Raw genomic sequence first — 20,063 nt, 5'->3', positions numbered from 1 at the left:
ACTCCACCACTGAGCCAACTGGCCAGGGCCTGGAACAATTCTTTAAGAAGGTAGAGAGGCCTGCAACTGATCCAGTACCCTCTCAATCAGCTGCTTCTCAAGATGAAACAGTTGTAGCACAGGTAGAATCATCTCTAGTGTCTCCTGAATGTTCCAATCCTGATTCACCTGACCCAGTATCTCCTGCACCTTCTGCAGGTTCTCCTGCCTCTCCAGCTTCCTCCTCCCAATAAGTCACTCTCTCCCACCTTGCAATGCCCTTCCAGTGTGCAAACCAGCCACAGGAATAAAGGTAAGGATATTCTTTACACTCATTTTTTGTAATTTTCACTATTACTACACTGTAATGTACAGAACAGTATATTTAAACCCTTTTCCTTTTTCTGGGGCTTAGTTGTGATGATTTTACAACTGTGTTAGGATTGGTAAGTGACTTAGGCTAGGGTGTGTTTTGACTTACACGACAATCTGGGTTACGTCACTATCATAGGAACGAAACTGTGTTGTAACCCAAGGACACTCTGTATGGAAAGTATTGCTATAACCTTTTTATATTTTTTATTTATTTTGGGGAGAGAAAGAAAGAAGGGAGTGAGAGGGAAGAGAGAAAAGCATTGACTCATAGTTGCTTCACTTTAGTTGTTCACTGACTGCTTCTCATATGTGTCTTCACCAGGGGACTCAAGCTGAGCCAGTGACACCTTGCTCAAGTCAGTGATTTTGCACTCAAGCCAGCAACCTTTGGTCTTAAGAAAGTGACCTTGGGATCATGTCAACGATCCTATGCTAAAGCCATTGACCCTGCACTCAAGCCGGCGACCTCGAAGTGTTGAACCAGGCACCTCAGTGTCCCAGGCTGAAGCTCTATCCACTGTACCACTGGTAAGACTTAATCTGTGTTTTAATGTGAGCTGAAACATATTATTATAACTACACATATGTATTTTGTTTCATATGGAAAATAAAACACTTATGATATATAAAAGCCATTTTATTCTCCAATAAATATCCTGGCTATGAACTGACACTGATTCTGTGTTTTAAACCTTGGTCTGGTTAAAATCATGAGAACAGAAAAGATAACAATAAAACTTAAAAGGCTGATATATCTCTAGTTTTAAGACTGATTTGACTGTGTAAGAATCAATGTAATAAAAAATATTAAATGGATTATGCTTTATAAAACACTAAAGTTATCTACATTCCCAGTAAGAACAAAGAATATATGATTAAAATATAAATATGAAAAAGAATTTGTTTTATTAGCAAGTCAAATATTTTAATAAATACAATACCTGAAAGTTTTATAAATTTGAACTTATAAAACAGTGCTCTTAAGTTAAAGTCTGCTTTATTCTATGAGAGTTGCAAGAAGACACATCTACATTATCTAACCTCATTTATGAAATGGTAAGAACGCATATTTTTAAAACATCTCTGGTAAAGCATTTAGATAGAAATATAATGTGCTTTTATGTTGAAAATCTAACTTATAAAACAAATACTTTAAACATAAATGAAACCTACTAAGCTTTAATATCTACAGGGGTTAGTAAATATTGTAAATATATAGAAGTTCTTTACCGTGACTCTAAAAATGAAATTTAAGTGGTACATAATAATAATAATAATAATAATAATAGCAATGATGAGATGGGACAAAGAACAAAACTGAATGGTTATAACCATTAATGGAATACCTTCTAGAAGTAATCTGTAGGAAGTTCTGAAAGTATTCTCTCACAAAACTTGTGCACAGATCGATACAATCCATTTGGACCAATCATACAGAGCTAAACAAATGTGTATACTTTAAAATTTTTACCTCATCTACTGGCAAATTTAATACTATTGACCATTTCCTTCTTGAAAAAATTTCTCTAGGCTTCTCTCACATTACTGGTTTCCCTCCAAATACTCTATATTATCCATCAATCTTTGCTCTTGTTTGTATGACTATCCCTTAAATGTTGAGGTTCCCTGGACTTCTTTCTTAGGCCTTTTATTTTTATTCATCCATACTATCTATAAGTGTTTGTATCTGCTCCCTTGGTTTTAATCATCATCTCATGCTAGTATATTCAAAATCTTTAAATCTCCATTTGGACTTCTTAGATAGCTACTTTTATAGGCTGCATTTTTACACCATGCCAGAGTACCTCCATAGAACTCTATGCAGAATATTTACTGAGCACCTACAGGTGTAGCTGTTGTGCTAGGGCTACTGAGGAAAGTACAAAATCTAGTAAGACCAATAATCCCTTAGGAGACCTATGCATAAAAGGCCAAACAACATAATAATGAGTGAGGGTTGAAGACCCTGATTCCAGGGGTTGCTGCTAAACATGGTCTCTTCCAGCTAAAGATAGGAAAAAATATATATATATTTCTATATGGATAATAAAATTTCATGTCAGAAATGTAGCTGCTTTCCCTTAACATTTTTTATTAAAACTTCAGCTGAAGAAGTTGTTTTATATGAAAGCAAACCAAATATATAGTCAATATAAAACAGATACTGCCAGTAAGTCAATTAAGTAAATATGTAAATATATGAAAAAGAAAGAATAAAGAAAAAAAAGATAGTGCATGATTAGCTTCCACAGTTAGAAGAATAAAAAGAATGACAACCATCAGTTACTAATAATTGATGACAAGTAAATACACTACACAAACCTACTTCCTCTGCAGGGAGGGTTAAAGACTAAAATGGCATTCGAGACAACTATGAATAGCTGCCAAGTTATATCTGTTGTTCAAAGTGTTAGATGTCAATGAGTTGATTAATTCTTTTTACTTAAAATTTTTATTCCCCTTAAAATTAAATCTGCCTGACCAGGTGGTGGTGCAGTAGATAGAGCACCGGACTGGGATGCGGAGGACTCAGGTTCGAGACCCTGAGGTCACCAGCTTGAACACAGGCTCATCTGGCTTGAGGAAAAAAAAAAAAAAAAAAGCTCACCAGCTTGGACCCAAGGTTGCTGGCTTGAGCAAGGGGTTACTTGGTCTGCTGTAGCCCCATGGTCAAGGCACATATGAGAAAGCAATCAATGAACTAAGGTGTCACAATGAAAAACTAATGATTGATGCTTCCCATCTCTCTCCATTCCTGTCTGTCTGTCCTTATCTATCCCTCTCTCTGTCTCTGAAAAAAAAAATTAAATTAAATTTAGCATAAAAAACTGTGAATTACAGATCCATACTACAAAATGTGGCTATCTTAAAATGCCTGGAATATGAGGATCAATGTACCCAAAGTCATAATGCATAGTAGATGAAGACTGAATGTAGAAAAGTAAATGGTTTTCTGGGAAGGAAAAAATAGAGGTTAAGACAGAACAAAAAATGTTGAGATATGTAATACCCAAAAGATGGATTCATGGGGATTTGTTATATCCTACTTTATTTTAGATTTAAAATAATTTAATAAAAAAAAGTAAAATTTATTACTGATTGAGTTAACTTAAAAGTCCACTTTTAATAAAACCACTTCACATTTTATAATCAGTTTTTATTATTAATTCCCTAACCAATATCTGTATGTGTATGTAATTTAAAAATAGTACATAATTTCTTAAATTGGATTTTAGAAATCACTTAAATTCAAGTTATGATCTTGCTTAACAGCATGCATACAAATAGCAAAAGCTAAATGATATATCACAAAAAATTTAACCGGTATATTAATATAAATAACTTAGAATTTAAATCAGAGTTAAGTAAAACCATACAGTGATATTTAGTGTTCAGTAAGTTTTTTAAATATACACTCCAATAATAGCTTCTTTCTATTGACATAAACAAATCTGCCGCAAAACAAAAAATGGCTTATAAATATGATAGTCTGATGGAGATATTAATTTAAATAAAGGTGACTATGATGTTTCAATGTTTCTTTCTAAAATTTTAAGTTTATATATTCACACACAAAGACACATTAAACAACTAGAAGAACATATTTTAATAGCAGGCATTTTATTTCATTTTACCTGTCCCAAGGAGCAGAAGTCTCAAAAGATTCTGCTAATACATAGTATTCCAAACCCAAGTCCTGTTAAGACACATACACAAAGATCAATAAATTATAACAGATGCAGAAGAATTAATAATATTGTTCAAATTACATGTTCATCATTAGTATTTCATGCAATTATTGGTATTACATGTTTCTACCTTAATCTCCATGGCTCTTTACTATCCATCTCATAAGAACACTGGACAGTGGCCTCAAGAGGGAGCTATAACCTTTAGGAGGATCAGAATTTTGTCTTGTTCTTCTCTGTAATTTTGGCACCAGGCATATGCCTGACACATGATAGGAACTCAAATATTTCTCTAATGAATGGAGTCTACATTCAGGAACTGTCTATGTGCATGTAGAGAATACTAGCAGAATAGATTTTTAGTGGCCTAATCAGCAAATTAACCAAAAAGTGGCCATCAGAAGGAGCAGGGCAGCAGGAAAGTGGGGGCGGGGGGACTAGAAAAAGAAGAAGCTGTTGCCTTTTCTTAAAAACAACTTTTCTTAAAAAACAAATTAGAAAATATAGTCCTTCCTCTGTAGTGACTGAATAGACAGAACCTCTACTAGGAATATATATGTTTTATACCACAGAAGATAAAATGTTTATATAATAAGTAGCTTATAATACTAATTTCTTTACCCAAAGTACAATACTGTAGTGTCAAAACTGAAAACAGTAATTCACCAAAGGAAAATAAAAATATGAAGGAAAACTTTATAAAGTAGAAAAATCAATACATGTTATGTTTTCACTTCTAGTAAAATGAACCACTTCAACTCTACTACTGGTTGGCAGGAAAAATATCATGAAATTACTGATCTAAAATGTATGTTTTTTTTAATGCACTCATTTATTCAGTAAACATATATTTGGTGACTACAGTATTAAGCACTGGGAAAATAAAAATCAAGATAAAACATTCTCCATTCCTCCCCTGTCCCAAATCTCTCACTTGTTTTTTAAGTTTTAACATTAACTGGAATTTTAATAATTAAGAAACTTACTTCAAACTGTGTCTATGCTATACTTATTACAGTTATATTTCACTTTAGAGAATTATGAATTTAGTATTAGGAGAAAATAGTCAATATTCTCAGAGAAAATGCCTAATAAACAAAATTTATGTATACCTATAATGCTTATTATGGGAGAACTCGAGGTAGTGACAGTCTATGGAGGAAAAATTATTTATAATACCTAAAATCATCTGTATCTTTCATGGTCTGTTAATTGTTAATCACAATCACTAACACACTATACAGGCAAGAAATGTACTTTGTGTTATCAGAATGATGGAGGGAGGCAGAGGGGGGAAATTTTAAGATGACCAACATATTTCAAATTCACTGCAATCTGAAATTTTACCTAGAATTAAATTATTTTTTAAATTATTTTCTAAATTTATTTTTTAACTTACTATGCTGACAAGGTTTCAAGTGTTCCACTCACTATAACATCATCTACACACTGCACTGTGCCCCCCATACCCCATCAAAATGAGAAAACAATTCGAGCTTTCTTAGAGAAGTAAAAACAAATGTTATGTAAGTTTATATAATTCAGTATTTAGGGAAGCCATATTCTCAATAAGATAGCTGAGAAATGACATTTTAAAAGACCTTTCAAATTATGTAACTAATATTTAAAAAAAAAATAACCTAGCAATACCAGAAAATAATTTAAATACTTGAGTTTGTTATAGCCAAAATAGAAAAACAAAACAAAAATGTAAAAAAAATGAGTAAACTTTCAAAAGAACACTTTCATATCAGTAAGTATAAGAAGACTGCTGAGGTTAACATGACTAATAAAGTTTTTCACAAACAGAAAATCCAGAATTAGAAAAGCTCTAAAACTCAAATATACACAAATTATTTCTTTAATTCTATATAGTAATCATCGCCAATGCAACAATAACTACTTGGAATCAAGATAAATATCAACTTTTAAAGACAGTTAAAGATTTATATAACTTTGAAACAGATTATGGATCAACAGAGGAATGTTGCTAAATAAACAACTTGATTCTAACCAATGTTTGGAAACAGCATGCTCAACTTTCAGACAGAGAAAGGGTCCATTCTTCTAAAGAATAGAAAGACCTATTAAAAATCTTTTAATTCCTCAAAAGCATATGTAGAAAGTTTAATTAATAATTAAAATTATTTATAAGACCTAAAATCATCTATTACCTTTCATGATCTATAAATCTGTAAACCACAATTTCTAACCCAGCATACAGGCATTAATGTACTTTTCCTTCACAGTGTGGCGAGGTGGGGGAGGGGCAGCAGGAAGGACTGACTATGTGCTTCACATCACTGCAATCTAAACTGTAGATCTTACCCAGGGGTACATTAAAATGTTTACTATGAGAGAACCTGGGGTGCATTTGTAGCTAATCCTTTCTTCCTGTAAAATCATATACTTAATTACAATATTTTAATTCACTCAAAGTAAGAAAAAGTATTGTTTGCAACATAAATTGACAAAGAAAATACGAAATAACTTACTCGAATGTACGCAATGACATAAGTCAGCAAATAACCTCTCTGTCCATTATCTTCTCCAGCTGCCAATCCACTGTAATTAAAGAACTGTTAATGAATTCCAAATGAACTATTAAAACATATAAAACTAACCAAACTGAATGACAAAATAAATGCTTAACAGATTAACATATTACACTGCATCTCATTTTTATGATTTACTCTCATCAAAAATATATCAAAGGGCCATCAAGAGAATAACCACACTAATAAAACTGACTCATGAATTCAACTACTTCTACCCATACTGTCAAAAAAGAAAATTAGTCATGAGAAACAAATAATTTTCACAAGCATAAGAAAAAAATCTTATTTTATTGTTATATTCTTATTCATGTACTATTATATTATATTTATATATAAAGATGTGCAATGACTGACTAGCATCTTCCAAATACCCAGACATTTCTTGAATACCTGAGTACACAGTATTTGGAGAATCAGACATGGTATTTATTTTATGAAACTTGTAAGTTAAATGGGATAAAACATACACAGAAATACTAAGGTTTATGAAACAACATATCGACGAGTGTAAGTCTAAAAGGTAAGGTCTTATTACTATGAACACATGAACTGTCCATTTGAATTTGAAAGTTCTATCCACATAAACTGTATTTGTTGATCTAGTTAGAATTAATCTATATAACATATAATTCAGTCTAAGTGTTCTAGTTTGTGAAAGTCATTCTTATTTTATCTTTAAAAAAATTTTAATGTTATTTTATTATTTTAGAGAGAGAGGAAGGAGAGAGGGAGAGAGAGACAGGAATATCAATTGTTCCTGTATGTGCCCGAACTGGGAATTGAACCAGCAAACTCTGCTCTTCAGAACAATGCTGCAACCAATGCAGCTATCCAACCAGGTCAAAGTCATTCTTCTTTTAAGACTATGAATGATTATTGATCTCCACTACCTTATGTAAAAACTTTAATTTTGCTTTTTTCCATCATCAGACAGAAATTAAATTTTAACTATTCTTAGTCAACTACATAAAACTTACTGCAAACTCTCAAAGTATCCATTAAAAATTCCTCTAAAAACCAGATAAAAAGAAAAATATCTTTCCTTGTGATTTTCTTGGGTTATGATTAATAATGAACTGTTATGTCTTTATTCTCAATACTTTAACTGTACCTCCTTGTTCTCAGGATGCTGAGCCCTTACCCATGGTGTTCTACAGGGTCTTGAGACTCGGTGATTTAAGGGCTTTCTAGAAACATCAATCCTCTTTATGGCTCCAATGAACACCTTTTAGTTAAATCCTTCCTAAAACCCCCACGAAGTTATGCTTGGATTTGGTGGTAATACAATGTATATGTACCCTTGTTCTATCCAAATAATGTAAGGCATTTTTAGGCTAGGATATGTGGGCTAAATCAGATTTGCTGACTTAGTATTATAGCTAGGTGCACTTGAATTACTGCCTTCCAGAGGAGCGGCAAAGATTGACAGGAGCATCTCTAGTCTAGAACTACTGGGGACAGAGTATAATAAAATGAAGGAGGCTGTTTGTATTACCAGAATGCTGATGAGTAAGGAAGACAGAACTTAGGTCAGACAGCTAAGAGTGGAAAGTAAGAAAAAGAAGAAAATTCTGGATTGGGTTTATATGAATGTGAGGTTGGGGTAAGCAGTCAAATAAAGTTCCCAAGCAAAAAGGAAACTAGTCAGAAAACTGCTGTAGAAGCGACTGGAAGAAAATAGCTGAGCCCATACCTCAGGTAGATATGAAACAGTCAGATATTGAGTCCAAGAGAGAAAAACACAACTGATCTAGGAAACAGAAACAGTTCACCCTGGGCCTAGGGGTGAAAGGAAAGAAAAGAGTGGAGACTACAAAAGGATGCAGAAGACCTGTGCTGGAATTTTTGAGAAGGCATACTAAGTATGCATTTGTGAGAACTAACACTTAGTAGAGCTGTCTCTCTTCAGGATGAGGAAAAGTCCTCATCTGCAGTTCCAGATCAAGCCATTTTTCTTTAGACTCTCTTCTAATACCTGGTGGGGCGAGTTCAGTACACTTAGGAAACCAGTGTGGCAACCCACACAGAAATACGCATTTTCCTATCTAAAGCAGAAAGAAATCAGATGTTCATTCTATATCATAAACCCCAGAGGAGAAAAGTCATTCTGGGCTTGCTCTTCTGAATCACACATTTCTGTGCAAATTAAGCCTTTTGGAACTTCTCTTTTTTTAGCTTTCAGAACTATCTATCTTCTAGCCAGAACTGCCTTAAGTTACAATATGTAAATAATAGTAGGGCTTACAAACTAAACGTCTCCCACTTGTCACTTTTGCAGCCACTCAAAAAATAGGAGTCAAACTGCTTTATGTTCAAGTAGCAGCCTCCACTCCCTACTTCCTGCTCCATACCACAAAGTTCAGACATCAATTAACAAGGTTCTTCAACAAATTTAAAGCTATTCATGAAGAAGGACTGAGAAGACTAATGAAAGAGGAATGAGAGACAATCCTTTTACATAAAAGAGCCAGCTGGTGAACCTAATCACTCTCATGTTGAATTACATTGAACAACTTAAGCGCACACTTTAAAAATAATGATAACATATTACCTCAAGTTCTATGGTAAAATGTGAATACATTTGTCTTGATTGCTGACAGGTAATGTTTATTCTGCTTTGCTCTCAGAAGTTAAAGTACAATACTAGCTGACAGAGATAAACAACCAATGTATGATTATTCAACATATGGTTCTTATGTTCTGTTGGATTATATGTGTTCAAAGGTATTTGGTGGGGCTAGAAGGTGAGGAGAAAAAAGCTATGATAAAATGTTGGGAATACAGCATTAAAAATAATTTAAAGCTAATGAGGTGAGAGGAACAGAGAATTAAAAACCACCCCAGAAAATAAAGAATAGATTAATAATGCCCAAATTAAAATAAAATACATTAGCTGAATTAATTTGCAAATTGTAAATGGCTGCTGTTAAATGAGAAAAACAAAACTGGCATTACATGAAAAGACGGTTCATGACAGTTGGTGGCTCAAATTAAATAAAATGACAAAATGGTACTGATAAATATCAAAAAATTAAATATACCAGGAATAAAAACAAATATTCACAAAGAATTGAGATTAAGTATAATGTGTATGATATATTTAGGCTCTGGAATAAAAAAAGGAAGACAGAGTATCCAGAAAACTGTTAGTTTATGTATTCAAAAAGGAAAGGAAAATAAATGTAGTTCTGATAAATGGCATTTTCACTATAGTTCCCATAGATCAATCTTATAATCCATCAAGCAGACAGACAGAAACCACCCAATCATTATTCAGTTGGTTATAGATGTGAAATGTTTTCTGTTTCTTTATAGCAGCACAAAACAATAAGTGACAAGGGGTGGAGTATAGATAATTTATCAAATACTTTTTGATTAAACACAATTTCCTTTTAAAAACATACTAACAGCATTTTTTCTACATATATTATTACCACTGAATAGTAACATGGCTATGATTTTTTCCTATTTCACTCTAACACAATAAATAGCAAATGTTATAAAATTAGTATTAGTGGAAAAATATAATATTTAATATAGTCATATATATGATTTCACAAGAACATACCAATCTAACTTCCTACATATTTTTAAAGTAAACCAACACAACATTTTAAGTTGACTATCATATGTTATCACAATTTAATACTAGAAAGGGAACCTTAACAACTGCTTGGAGATATCAGAATTTTAGGTTAACTTTCTCTTGGCATTATGAATTGAAAGTCATACCCAAATTTTGCAGCAATGTCATATACTTGTTTTTCGTGTTGAAGAACCTTCTCACGGTCCCCTTCAAACAGTAAAGTAGCAACACTTAGCTGATTTGGATCAAATCCTTTAAACTACAAAAAAAAAAATTATTATTATAGATAAATCTTAACCTACAAAATAGTACATCAAAATACATTTTGCTCTCGGCTCAAAAACACCAACTCTTTAAAAATAGAAATTTGGAACTTCAAACGGCAATCATAAAGAACGGTAATCCTCACAGTGCTATCTGTGTCTATAATTTTTTTTTCTTTGTTTAATCTCTTGGGGGAGGGGAAGTAGAGGAGAGGAGAAGGGGGATAGATGGTGATGGAGGGAGACCTGACTTAGGGTGGTGAACACACAATGCAATATATAGATGATTTATGGTAGAATTGTATACTTAAAACCTGTATAATTTTATTAACCCATGCCACCCCAATAAATTCAATAAGTAATTTGAATATTTAAAAAGAACAGTTAATGCTCCTATTCAGGCCATCACAAATATAATAAAACTATGAAAAAAACACTTGAAAGTATACCTCAGTGTCAACTGTAATGACATATTGGTATATAAATTCAATAAAAAACTTATAAGAATTATAAATATAATAAAGAATCCAATAAAACTACCAAGATGATAGAAAATAATAAAGGATGCAAGGGGGTAAAGTAGAAAACAATAGCATCCTCACACACTACAATAACTTCTTGTTAAATATTTTCAAAGGAGCCTTTATGCATAAAATTAAAATACAAAACACAAAAGAATAACTTTAAAAGAAAATATATAATTTCATTAGGAAACCATGTCTAAAAAATATGACATATATTCCTGAATACATAAACTAAATATTATAAAACCTGTCAATTCTTACCCAAATTAATAACCTAGTTTATCTTAATTCTAATAAAAATCTCACTGGACTTCATAAGGTGGTGAAGAGTCTCTAAAATGTAGGCTAATAAATAAGTAGGTGACAGTGAAAACAAGGAAAACTCCAAAAACAAGAGGGAGTACTAGACCAACAACAATTCAATCCATTTACTTTTCAGAAACAAAAGCTCATTAAAAAAGAATTTAATAAGCTAAAATGCGCTCTATTTCTTGCATAAGTAATAAGATGTCTTGGACATGGCAAATCAATTTAAAAGAAGCAGGGATTAGTTAGTGGTGCCATCACAACTAATTAGCAACTGGGAGAGAAAAAGGCAAATATTAATTTAGAGCTTTATCTCATATCATAAAAATGAAAAAATTCAAATAGTAATAAAGATTTAAAATTTTTAATTCCCATTTAATAAAATAGTGAGAGAAAAGAAAATGGTCCTAATCACAGTTCTGGAGGAAGAAAGGTTTTTTAAAGCTTAGAAGTAATTAAATAATAATATAAAAATATATAAAAACTAGAAACTTTTGAACAAAACAAAACAAAACAAAACAAAAAAACACTCCTATTTAAAAGGGATTTACTGACTGGAAAAATTACTTACAACATTTATGACAAAGGCACCTAACAATTCCATTACTCAAAGGGCACACACCAAAGCACCAAGAAAAAAATATGAAGCTGCCACCCCTGTAGAAATAACCATATTCAACTAATTACATCTAGGAAATGCAGTGAAATGATCAGTCTCACTGGAGTTTCAAGAAACATTAACAATTCAGCAATCAATAGTTTTAAAAAAAAACAACCCATATTCTTATTTCACTTCTAGGTATCAGCTATCTACTATAAAGGAAAAAATTCAAACTATAAAAAGTATTATATGCATGAAACTGTTTAATGCAGTGCTATCTTTAGAAACTTCAAACCTGAACGAAAATTTAATTTCTAAAATTGAATCACTGATTTACTTTGATAAAATATTTATGCCAACATGAAAATAATTATGAAATGTACACTGCAACATGGAAAAACATCTTATAACAGGTAAGTATGAGGGGAGAAGGCAAGCAACACAATCAAATAATTTTTAAGCACTTAAAATTTCAGCATCTTTATAAAAATTCTTACCTTTGTAATATAAAACTTTTTTAATCCATCCAAAAATGATGTAAAAATAGAAGAAACCTGAGGTTTAAGAGCATGACCTAAACAAACAGAAGTATTTTAAATTAATATTTAATTGTTTACCAGATTAATTAAAAATATAAAAAAGCGTAAAGAATAAATATATTAAAAAAATAACGTAAAAAATTTTAAAAGAGGCTACTTTAACTTAGTATCCTAAAAGTGAATGTTTTCATAACCCTAAATTTTCAAATCTACCAGTTAATACATGGCATATTGATATTAAAATCTACATCTTTTATCTTTATCTTCTTTCAAAAGTCACAAATAACTTGTTTACAAAAATCCTTCTTGTTTGTATTTTTTTAACTCAAATTACTATATGTAATTAATACTACACATAGTTTATCTTCAATAGTATACTTTATATATAGCAAAATCACTTCATTAATTTTTATTTCATTAAGACCACCCAAAGGTGACTGATTTTACTTTTATTTTTTTAATTATGCAGAAACCATTCTGAACTATAACCAAATATGGAGTCAATACCACATTTAAGGTTGTTTCTTAATTAATTCTTAATTCATCCAGAATTCTTGGCATAAAACTAGTCATTGCTTCCTTAATCACACCCGGAGAGTTAAAATTGCCAAAATAACATAAATGGGGCCTCAGAGTCTGTTAAATGAACATCTTTGCCTGCAGATTGAGCTTAATTGAGGGAAAGTCTTTTACTGTTTTCTCATTGTTTTCAGAGCAGCAACTTAACTCTCATGACTTACATGTAGGAGTCATGCATCTGGCCTCAGTGATATGAGACCAATTCAGAAAAAAGTGACATACCATTTACATAAAATTTTTATAAAGAATTTTAAAGCCTCTAGTAAATCTAAAATTATCTCTAAATAAAATTTTTATTTTTTTAAAAAAGACTTTAAGGTTTTGGGATTTTGTTTGTGCTTAAAGTGTGAGTCACTTCTTTAAAATAGGTACATACCAGCAAATTAGTTTTTTGACAAACAAACAAAAAATTTCTGGGGAAAAAAACTATTACTTGCAGTCTTTTTGTCTATTCACCATTTTTAAAAAAGTGAGAGTCTGAATCTATAATATTTATTACATCCTCACGGATCATAATAAGAAACTGCATTACATAAAAAAACATTAAGTCTTCACCAGAAGCTATCACTGAACAAAACAAAACACAACAAAAATAAAGGGCAAATTGGATGTTAGAGATCAACCTAGTAATCTTTCTGAGCTCCCAGATCATAAGAAAGAGGTCTGTCTGGGAATTTTATTTTTCTTTTATTGTAACCTGTCAGAGACGCTTCTCTGGCATGACCAGTGCTTTAATAGATACCAGTTCCACCATGGATAAAGTTAGAAACAACATAACATCGAAGTGTTTACTTTCTGTCACAAACAGAACTCATCCTACTTTCACAACAATTGAAAACACATAAAGATAAATGTGTGAGTGTGAATGTGTTTTTGCAAAAAAAATTGAAATTATATGTTCCTCAAAAAAGTCTTTTTATTCTATAATCTTTACACAAGAGGACTCCAAATGTTACTGTTCTGATGTGAAATAATCCTTAAGGGTTTTATGTTAATCTTTACATTGTACAATTTCTGCTAACACTAGTGAGAGGTAGTAACATATATTCCTGATACTGAGTTGATGTGATAACTTTAAGGTGCATTATTTTAGCAGTGATACTAATTTTTAAGTGGTTTGAGCATTAGTATTAATTGAGCACATTATCTTTTTTTCCCCCTGAAGTTAGAAGCAGGGAGGCAGACAGACGCCCGCATGCACCCGACTGGGATCCAGTAGGCATGCCCACCAGGGGACGATGCTCTGTCCACCTGGGGTGTTGCTCAGGTACAGCCAGAGCCATTCTAGCGCCTGAGGCAGAGGCAATTGAGCCATCCTCAGCGCCCAGGCCAACTTTGCTCCAATGGAGCCTTGGCTGCAGGAGAGGAAGAGAGAGAGAGAGGAAAGAGAGGGGGAAGGGTGGAGAAGCAGATGGGCACTTCTCCTGTGTGCCCTGACCAGGAATCAAACCCGGGATTTCCACACACCGGCTGACACTCTACCACTGAGCCAACTGGCCAGGGCTGAGTATTTTATCTTTTATTTATTTTCAAATTAATGTTGCCTATCAAATTGATTATATTCTAAATATATTTCAGCTATTGTGTTTTATCTTGTACTGTAAACAAAGTAACTAGTTTCTAAATTTACTAGGTGGACAGTTTGATTAGTGAATTTTGTGTTGTTATAGTGTTAATTAAATAATTTAAAAGAATTTAATAAACATCCAAATTTCAAAGAAATAACCTAGAAACTAAATCAACAACATCTGAGTTCAAACCAAGCTCTACCACATCTGACATGTGGACTTGGATTGAAATTTTAAACCTTTGAGTAGTTTGTAAACCAGGATTACCCACTTTGAGGAACTGTTGTGAGGAAATATTTGATAAATTGTGCTAATGATAATGTGCTTAATATTCACACTAAGCAATGTGCTACCCAAGATTTGTTTATCCTTTTTTTTAATTTTGATGATTAAGTCAGGCAACACATAACTGCCTGTTACGTGACAGGTTCAGGAGATATAAAAATGAATGGGAAACATCCCATAAATATGACAAACTTTAATTTACAGAAGAAATCTGTAGATCATTTCAATATACTCACTAATATATATCATTTCAATATACTGAAAAGATTTCATATCAATGTTTCGTCTTTTCATTTTATTTAACTATTTCATTATTTATAGAACACATTTATCTTAACCTCCTATCAGTAGTACAGTATAATACAGTACTTTAAAAGTGATTTCCTTAAAGAAATAAAACTGTGATGGATATAAAAGACTAATTAAAACTAACTCTTGATATGTTATATACCTGACTTCCTTGGTTTTTATATAATAACCACTTAATTAAGTTAAAATCTAAGCTACTCTTAGAACAAACAAAAGCCTACCTTAGCCTTTATATTTATTATTAAGCAGTCATTCCCATAATTTCATGGACAATTTTGAAATTTATAAACTTAAACCCAAATTAAATTAAAATTTATGAAAAATATATAGAAGCAATAAAATTAGAATTGAAAAGATGAGAAATTGTGTCAGAAATTTTAATACTTCAAGCAAAATAGAGAGAAAAAGAAATAGTTAATTGCTACTAAATTCTCCACCTGAATATTCCAAGGGCACCTTAAATATAACCCGTTATAATGTCTTTTCCCCAAAATCATCATCTCTCCTAGACTGTTACTTTACCAATCCAGTCAAATCAGAAATCCCAGAGTTGCCCTCAACTCTAACTTTTAATTAACCTTCTACATCTAGTTGGCAAGCTGATCTTTGAAAAATTTTATCCCTTTCTATCTCCATTGCTGCTGCCTTGATCAAGGCCCCCCAGATTTGCCTCTTGAACCACTTCAACTTCTCCTCCATGCTTGTACCATTTTAATCTATCCTGCATGCTATCAGAATGAGCTTTCTAAAATGTAAAGTTGGTTTATTTTATTCCCTCTATAAAGAAACCCCTTCACTGACAAGATAAAATCCAAATCTACTTGCAAGCCTAGTCCACTCATCCAGCGTTCTCTTGTAACAACTCCCACCCTAACCTCTATTTGAATCACACAGAACTAAAAGATGCCATTAAGGTTTCACAAGTTCATATTTTCCTGATAAGTGAACAAATTTGGTAGGAGAGAGGAATAGACCATCTCAGACAAATTCTTATTCACTCTTTAAGATTTAGCTCAAGAATTATCCTTCTAGGGAGGTAAAGGAGGGTATGGAGGCATAAATGGTGATAGACAAAGACTTGACTTGGGGGAGGTGAACACAAAATACAGTTTACAAAGATGTGTTGTAGAATTGGGCACTTGAAACCTGTATAATTATGTCAACAAATGTAAACCTAATAAATTCAATTAGGAAAAAAAAAAGCCTTTCCTGTCTCTCCATCACAACCTCAAGAAAAACCAGTCCTCACTGTCCACTGGGTGGTCAGCGTAGTCTTCTCTCACAGAACCTCTAACACTCCTGCGTTCACTCATGTATATAACCATCTGTCTTCATTCAATGGAAAGCTCCCTGAAGGATAGGTACTATGATGTTCATCATTCTAGCTCTGCACTCAGTAGTCTTTCTGGCACAGAACTGGTATATTATAAAGTTTTGTGGTTTAATGAGCAGACTTCAACTTCAAAATCACCATTTTTTACTTACCAAACTGAAACTGCTCATTGTCCATGAGGCGAATAGATGCAGGAGCACATCTCTGTTTTAACAAGAAAAAAAGTGATACAAATTTAATAAGTAAGGTAAAGAAGCTAGTCAGACAAAATATAAATGTCATCTTTCTTCATAGATAAGTCTAGGAATTACCCCTTCTTTTTATTACTTCTTATAATCCATAGAAAAACTATCAGATAGTATCTAGAATTCTGAGATCTTTCAAGATTATTTGTATAAAAACAGCAACAAAACTCTGAAGCATAAGATTATGTATCAAAACTGCACCAGTGACATGTTTATTTCAGCACACAATAAAAGGCTCTATGAAAGAAAAACAAGAAAAGCAGATATTCACAGTAATTTTGTGATGGTGAAACACTACAATACAAACACAGTTTGAGTTAGCTACAATTTTTCCACAGAATTAAAGTGAGCTGTGCCATAACTAGAATTTTTATTTTCTATGCAAATTTTTAACATGGTTTAACCTGCTACCAAGAGCTTGCTTTCAGACAACAGAATCTTGATAAGTCATAAACTTTTAAAACATTTATCTTCTAGGTATTACTATTTATCAATAAAATATGTACCAAACAATATTGAGATTTATGGGAATCGAACTTAATATATACCTTAAATGTGTGTTAACATTTTTGCTATTACAGTACTTGCTTTTTAACTGAAAAAAACACTTAATTTAAAAATATTTCATTATACAAACTCTATTTCACCCAAAATATTTCTGAGTACTATAGAACTTTTTTACTCAGCTTTGATACTAAAGGTGAGATAGTTCAATCTATATTAAACAGTCACTGCCAAATCTAAAAAAACAATATTAAATAAGTTTATAAACACAGAATGACAATAACCTATTTATAGAACCCAATGGTTTCCAATCTGCTTAATACAAGAAACAACCCTGCAAGGTAGCAGTTTTCCACACAGGTGAGGACACAGAACCAGAGAGATGAAAAGACTTCTCAGAGGTCAGATGACTTACTAAGTAGTAAAGAGAGAACTAGAACCAAGCTATCCTGACTTCTAGATGAGCAATATCTCAATACTACACAGCCGGACACACCCACACACACAGAGCTTTAAAGTCACCCTTAAGACAAAAAATTACATAATTATTTTATTTGCTATTTCCTGATCTTATTAAAAGTATATAGTTATAAAATAAAATTAAAAAAATCTACTACCTAAGTAATGCCAAATCTTGGTATAAAAGTATCTTTGTAGTTGGGTTAATGCTTCTAAAAATGTTACCAGTTTCCAAAATACCAAAGGAAAATAAATTTTCCTAAAACGTTTTTATTAAAATGGGTACATCAACTTCTAACAAAACACATTGAGGCTGATTAAACCAAGTTTCTTTTCCTCATAAAACAGAGTATCACATAATATACATATTTATATGTTTTGGCTTAAGCACACCAGTAAAATACGAGAAAGAATTCAAAATCCTGTCACTATTCAAAAATATAAACAAAAACAAAACCCTTTTAAATTCCAATCAAGTTGTAAAATCCATCTCTTCTGCCACGAAGATTCTACTTCACTTGTATCTATATAGCAGGTATTATTAATGAAAACAGCCAACACAGGCATAAAACATCAGAAAGTGCAGGGAAAGTGTATGACATTTAGTATAGTAAATTTCTAGTGGAATTTAATCTCTGAAACAATATACAATATGAAGGCCTTGGCAACATCTTAGTTGAACAACATCATCCACAAAATATATGTAAGGGACAACTAGAATAAACTGATCATAGAATGAATATTAGATTACATTAAGAAATTATAGCTGATTTTCTTAGACATAATAGCAGCATTGCATTTACTTATAAAGAAGAACACCTTTTTTTTTTTTTTTTTTTTTTTTTTTTTTGTATTTTTCTGAAGTGAGAAGCAGGGAGGCAGAGACACAGACTCCTGCATGTGCCTGACACGGATCTACCTGGCAAGCCCACTAGGGGGCGATGCTCTGCCCACCTGGGGCGTTGCTCCATTGCACCTGGAGCCATTCTAGCGCCTGAGGTGGAGGCCATGGAGCTGTCCTCAGAGCCTGGGCCAACTCTGCTCCAATGGAGCCCTGGCTATGGGGAGGTTGGGGGAGGGGGAAAGAGACAAAGGGAAAGGAAAGGGGGAGGGGTGGAGAAGCAGATGGGTGCTTCTCCTGTGTGCCCTGGCCGGGAATTGAACCCAGACTTCCACATGCCAGGCCGACACTCTACCACTGAGCCAACTGGCCAGGGCCTGAAGAACACCTTTTTTTTAAGGAGAAGAATTTAGAAGTGAAGTGTCATATAAAGTCTCCAAATTAATTTCAAACAGTCCAGAAAACATACATAAACATAAAACAGAGCAAAAAGTTAACTGTTGAATATATAAGATGGATATAGCTGATCACTGCAGTATTCTTCCAAAATTTCTGTACGCATAAATTTAAAAATTAAAAAGTTGAAAAAATAAGTAAGAAAGCTTTAGGTCACTTGTTACATGTATCAACTGATATTCAATTATATTGAACATGATTTTAAATTGACAGCTGAGTCACATAAACTAGTCAGTCATTTACTATCTCTATTTACACTAAGGAACAGTAGATGGTTATAGAAGTATATTATCAAAAAAAGAACAAAAATCTAAAATATTTTTTTGTTTCTGGATAATAAATATTAAAATTTTCAACATTGACTAAAAATTATCAAAATCAAGCCAAAAACTTATTTAATCTCATGTTTTAACAGTGCCACATTATTTTTAAAAGTCAGTAAATAGTTTTTCAGTTAGTGTCACAAGTAAATGCACTCTCATGTAAAGCACTCAAATTAAAAAACAGCACCTAGATTGCTTTTGAGCCTCTGAAAATTGGTAATTTGTATAATTATACATCATTTGAAAATATGGAGCTGGAAAAAGTACTTAGAATTTTAAATTAAAAGTCACTAGAGAGCTAATTAAATAGAAATTCCTATCAAGTAACCAAAACAATGTTTCTATAATTTAAAAAAACCAACATTCAGGATAACTATATCTACAGTTAGATTAGGTTCTGTTTCAATTGCTTTGAAAATTAGTTTTTAGGTAGGTTAAAAATACCTCAAAATATTTCCTTTAAAAGTTAGAGACATCACAAATTCTGAGAATCTGAGCTCTAAATTCACTCCCATGCTATTCAATTATGCTGCACTTAAGAGTATTCCATAAATTAGGAAAGGGGGAAGAGGGTCCTTGAGTTAAAGTGACCCCTGGTGGTAGGTGATCAGAAATAACCTTAGTGGAAATATTTTTATTTCAATGGTGTGTTAATGATACATTCAGGAAATTTAAGAAACACTCAAACAAAAACTGCTTCCTTGAACTGAAGTTAATGAAATAATTTGTTTCTTTCCTACT

At 32.3% G+C, this 20,063-nt stretch overlaps 1 protein-coding gene across 1 annotated transcript in view; it reads right to left on the bottom strand.

Moving 5' to 3' along the window:
* Nucleotides 1-20,063, bottom strand: part of AGPS (alkylglycerone phosphate synthase) — a 139,966-nt gene that overhangs the window by 41,387 nt on the left and 78,516 nt on the right. Inside the window, exons 12-16 of the mRNA XM_066346540.1 lie at nucleotides 16,647-16,698; nucleotides 12,379-12,455; nucleotides 10,334-10,446; nucleotides 6,539-6,608; nucleotides 3,990-4,051 (exon numbers count right to left, since the gene is read on the bottom strand). Of these exons, the coding sequence (XP_066202637.1) occupies nucleotides 3,990-4,051; nucleotides 6,539-6,608; nucleotides 10,334-10,446; nucleotides 12,379-12,455; nucleotides 16,647-16,698 (374 nt within the window). The remainder of the gene's footprint in view (nucleotides 1-3,989; nucleotides 4,052-6,538; nucleotides 6,609-10,333; nucleotides 10,447-12,378; nucleotides 12,456-16,646; nucleotides 16,699-20,063) is intronic.

Source organism: Saccopteryx leptura, chromosome 7 (assembly GCF_036850995.1).
Source record: "Saccopteryx leptura isolate mSacLep1 chromosome 7, mSacLep1_pri_phased_curated, whole genome shotgun sequence".
NCBI classification, from domain to species: domain Eukaryota; kingdom Metazoa; phylum Chordata; class Mammalia; order Chiroptera; family Emballonuridae; genus Saccopteryx; species Saccopteryx leptura.
This window is presented reverse-complemented; position numbering and strand designations above follow the sequence as displayed.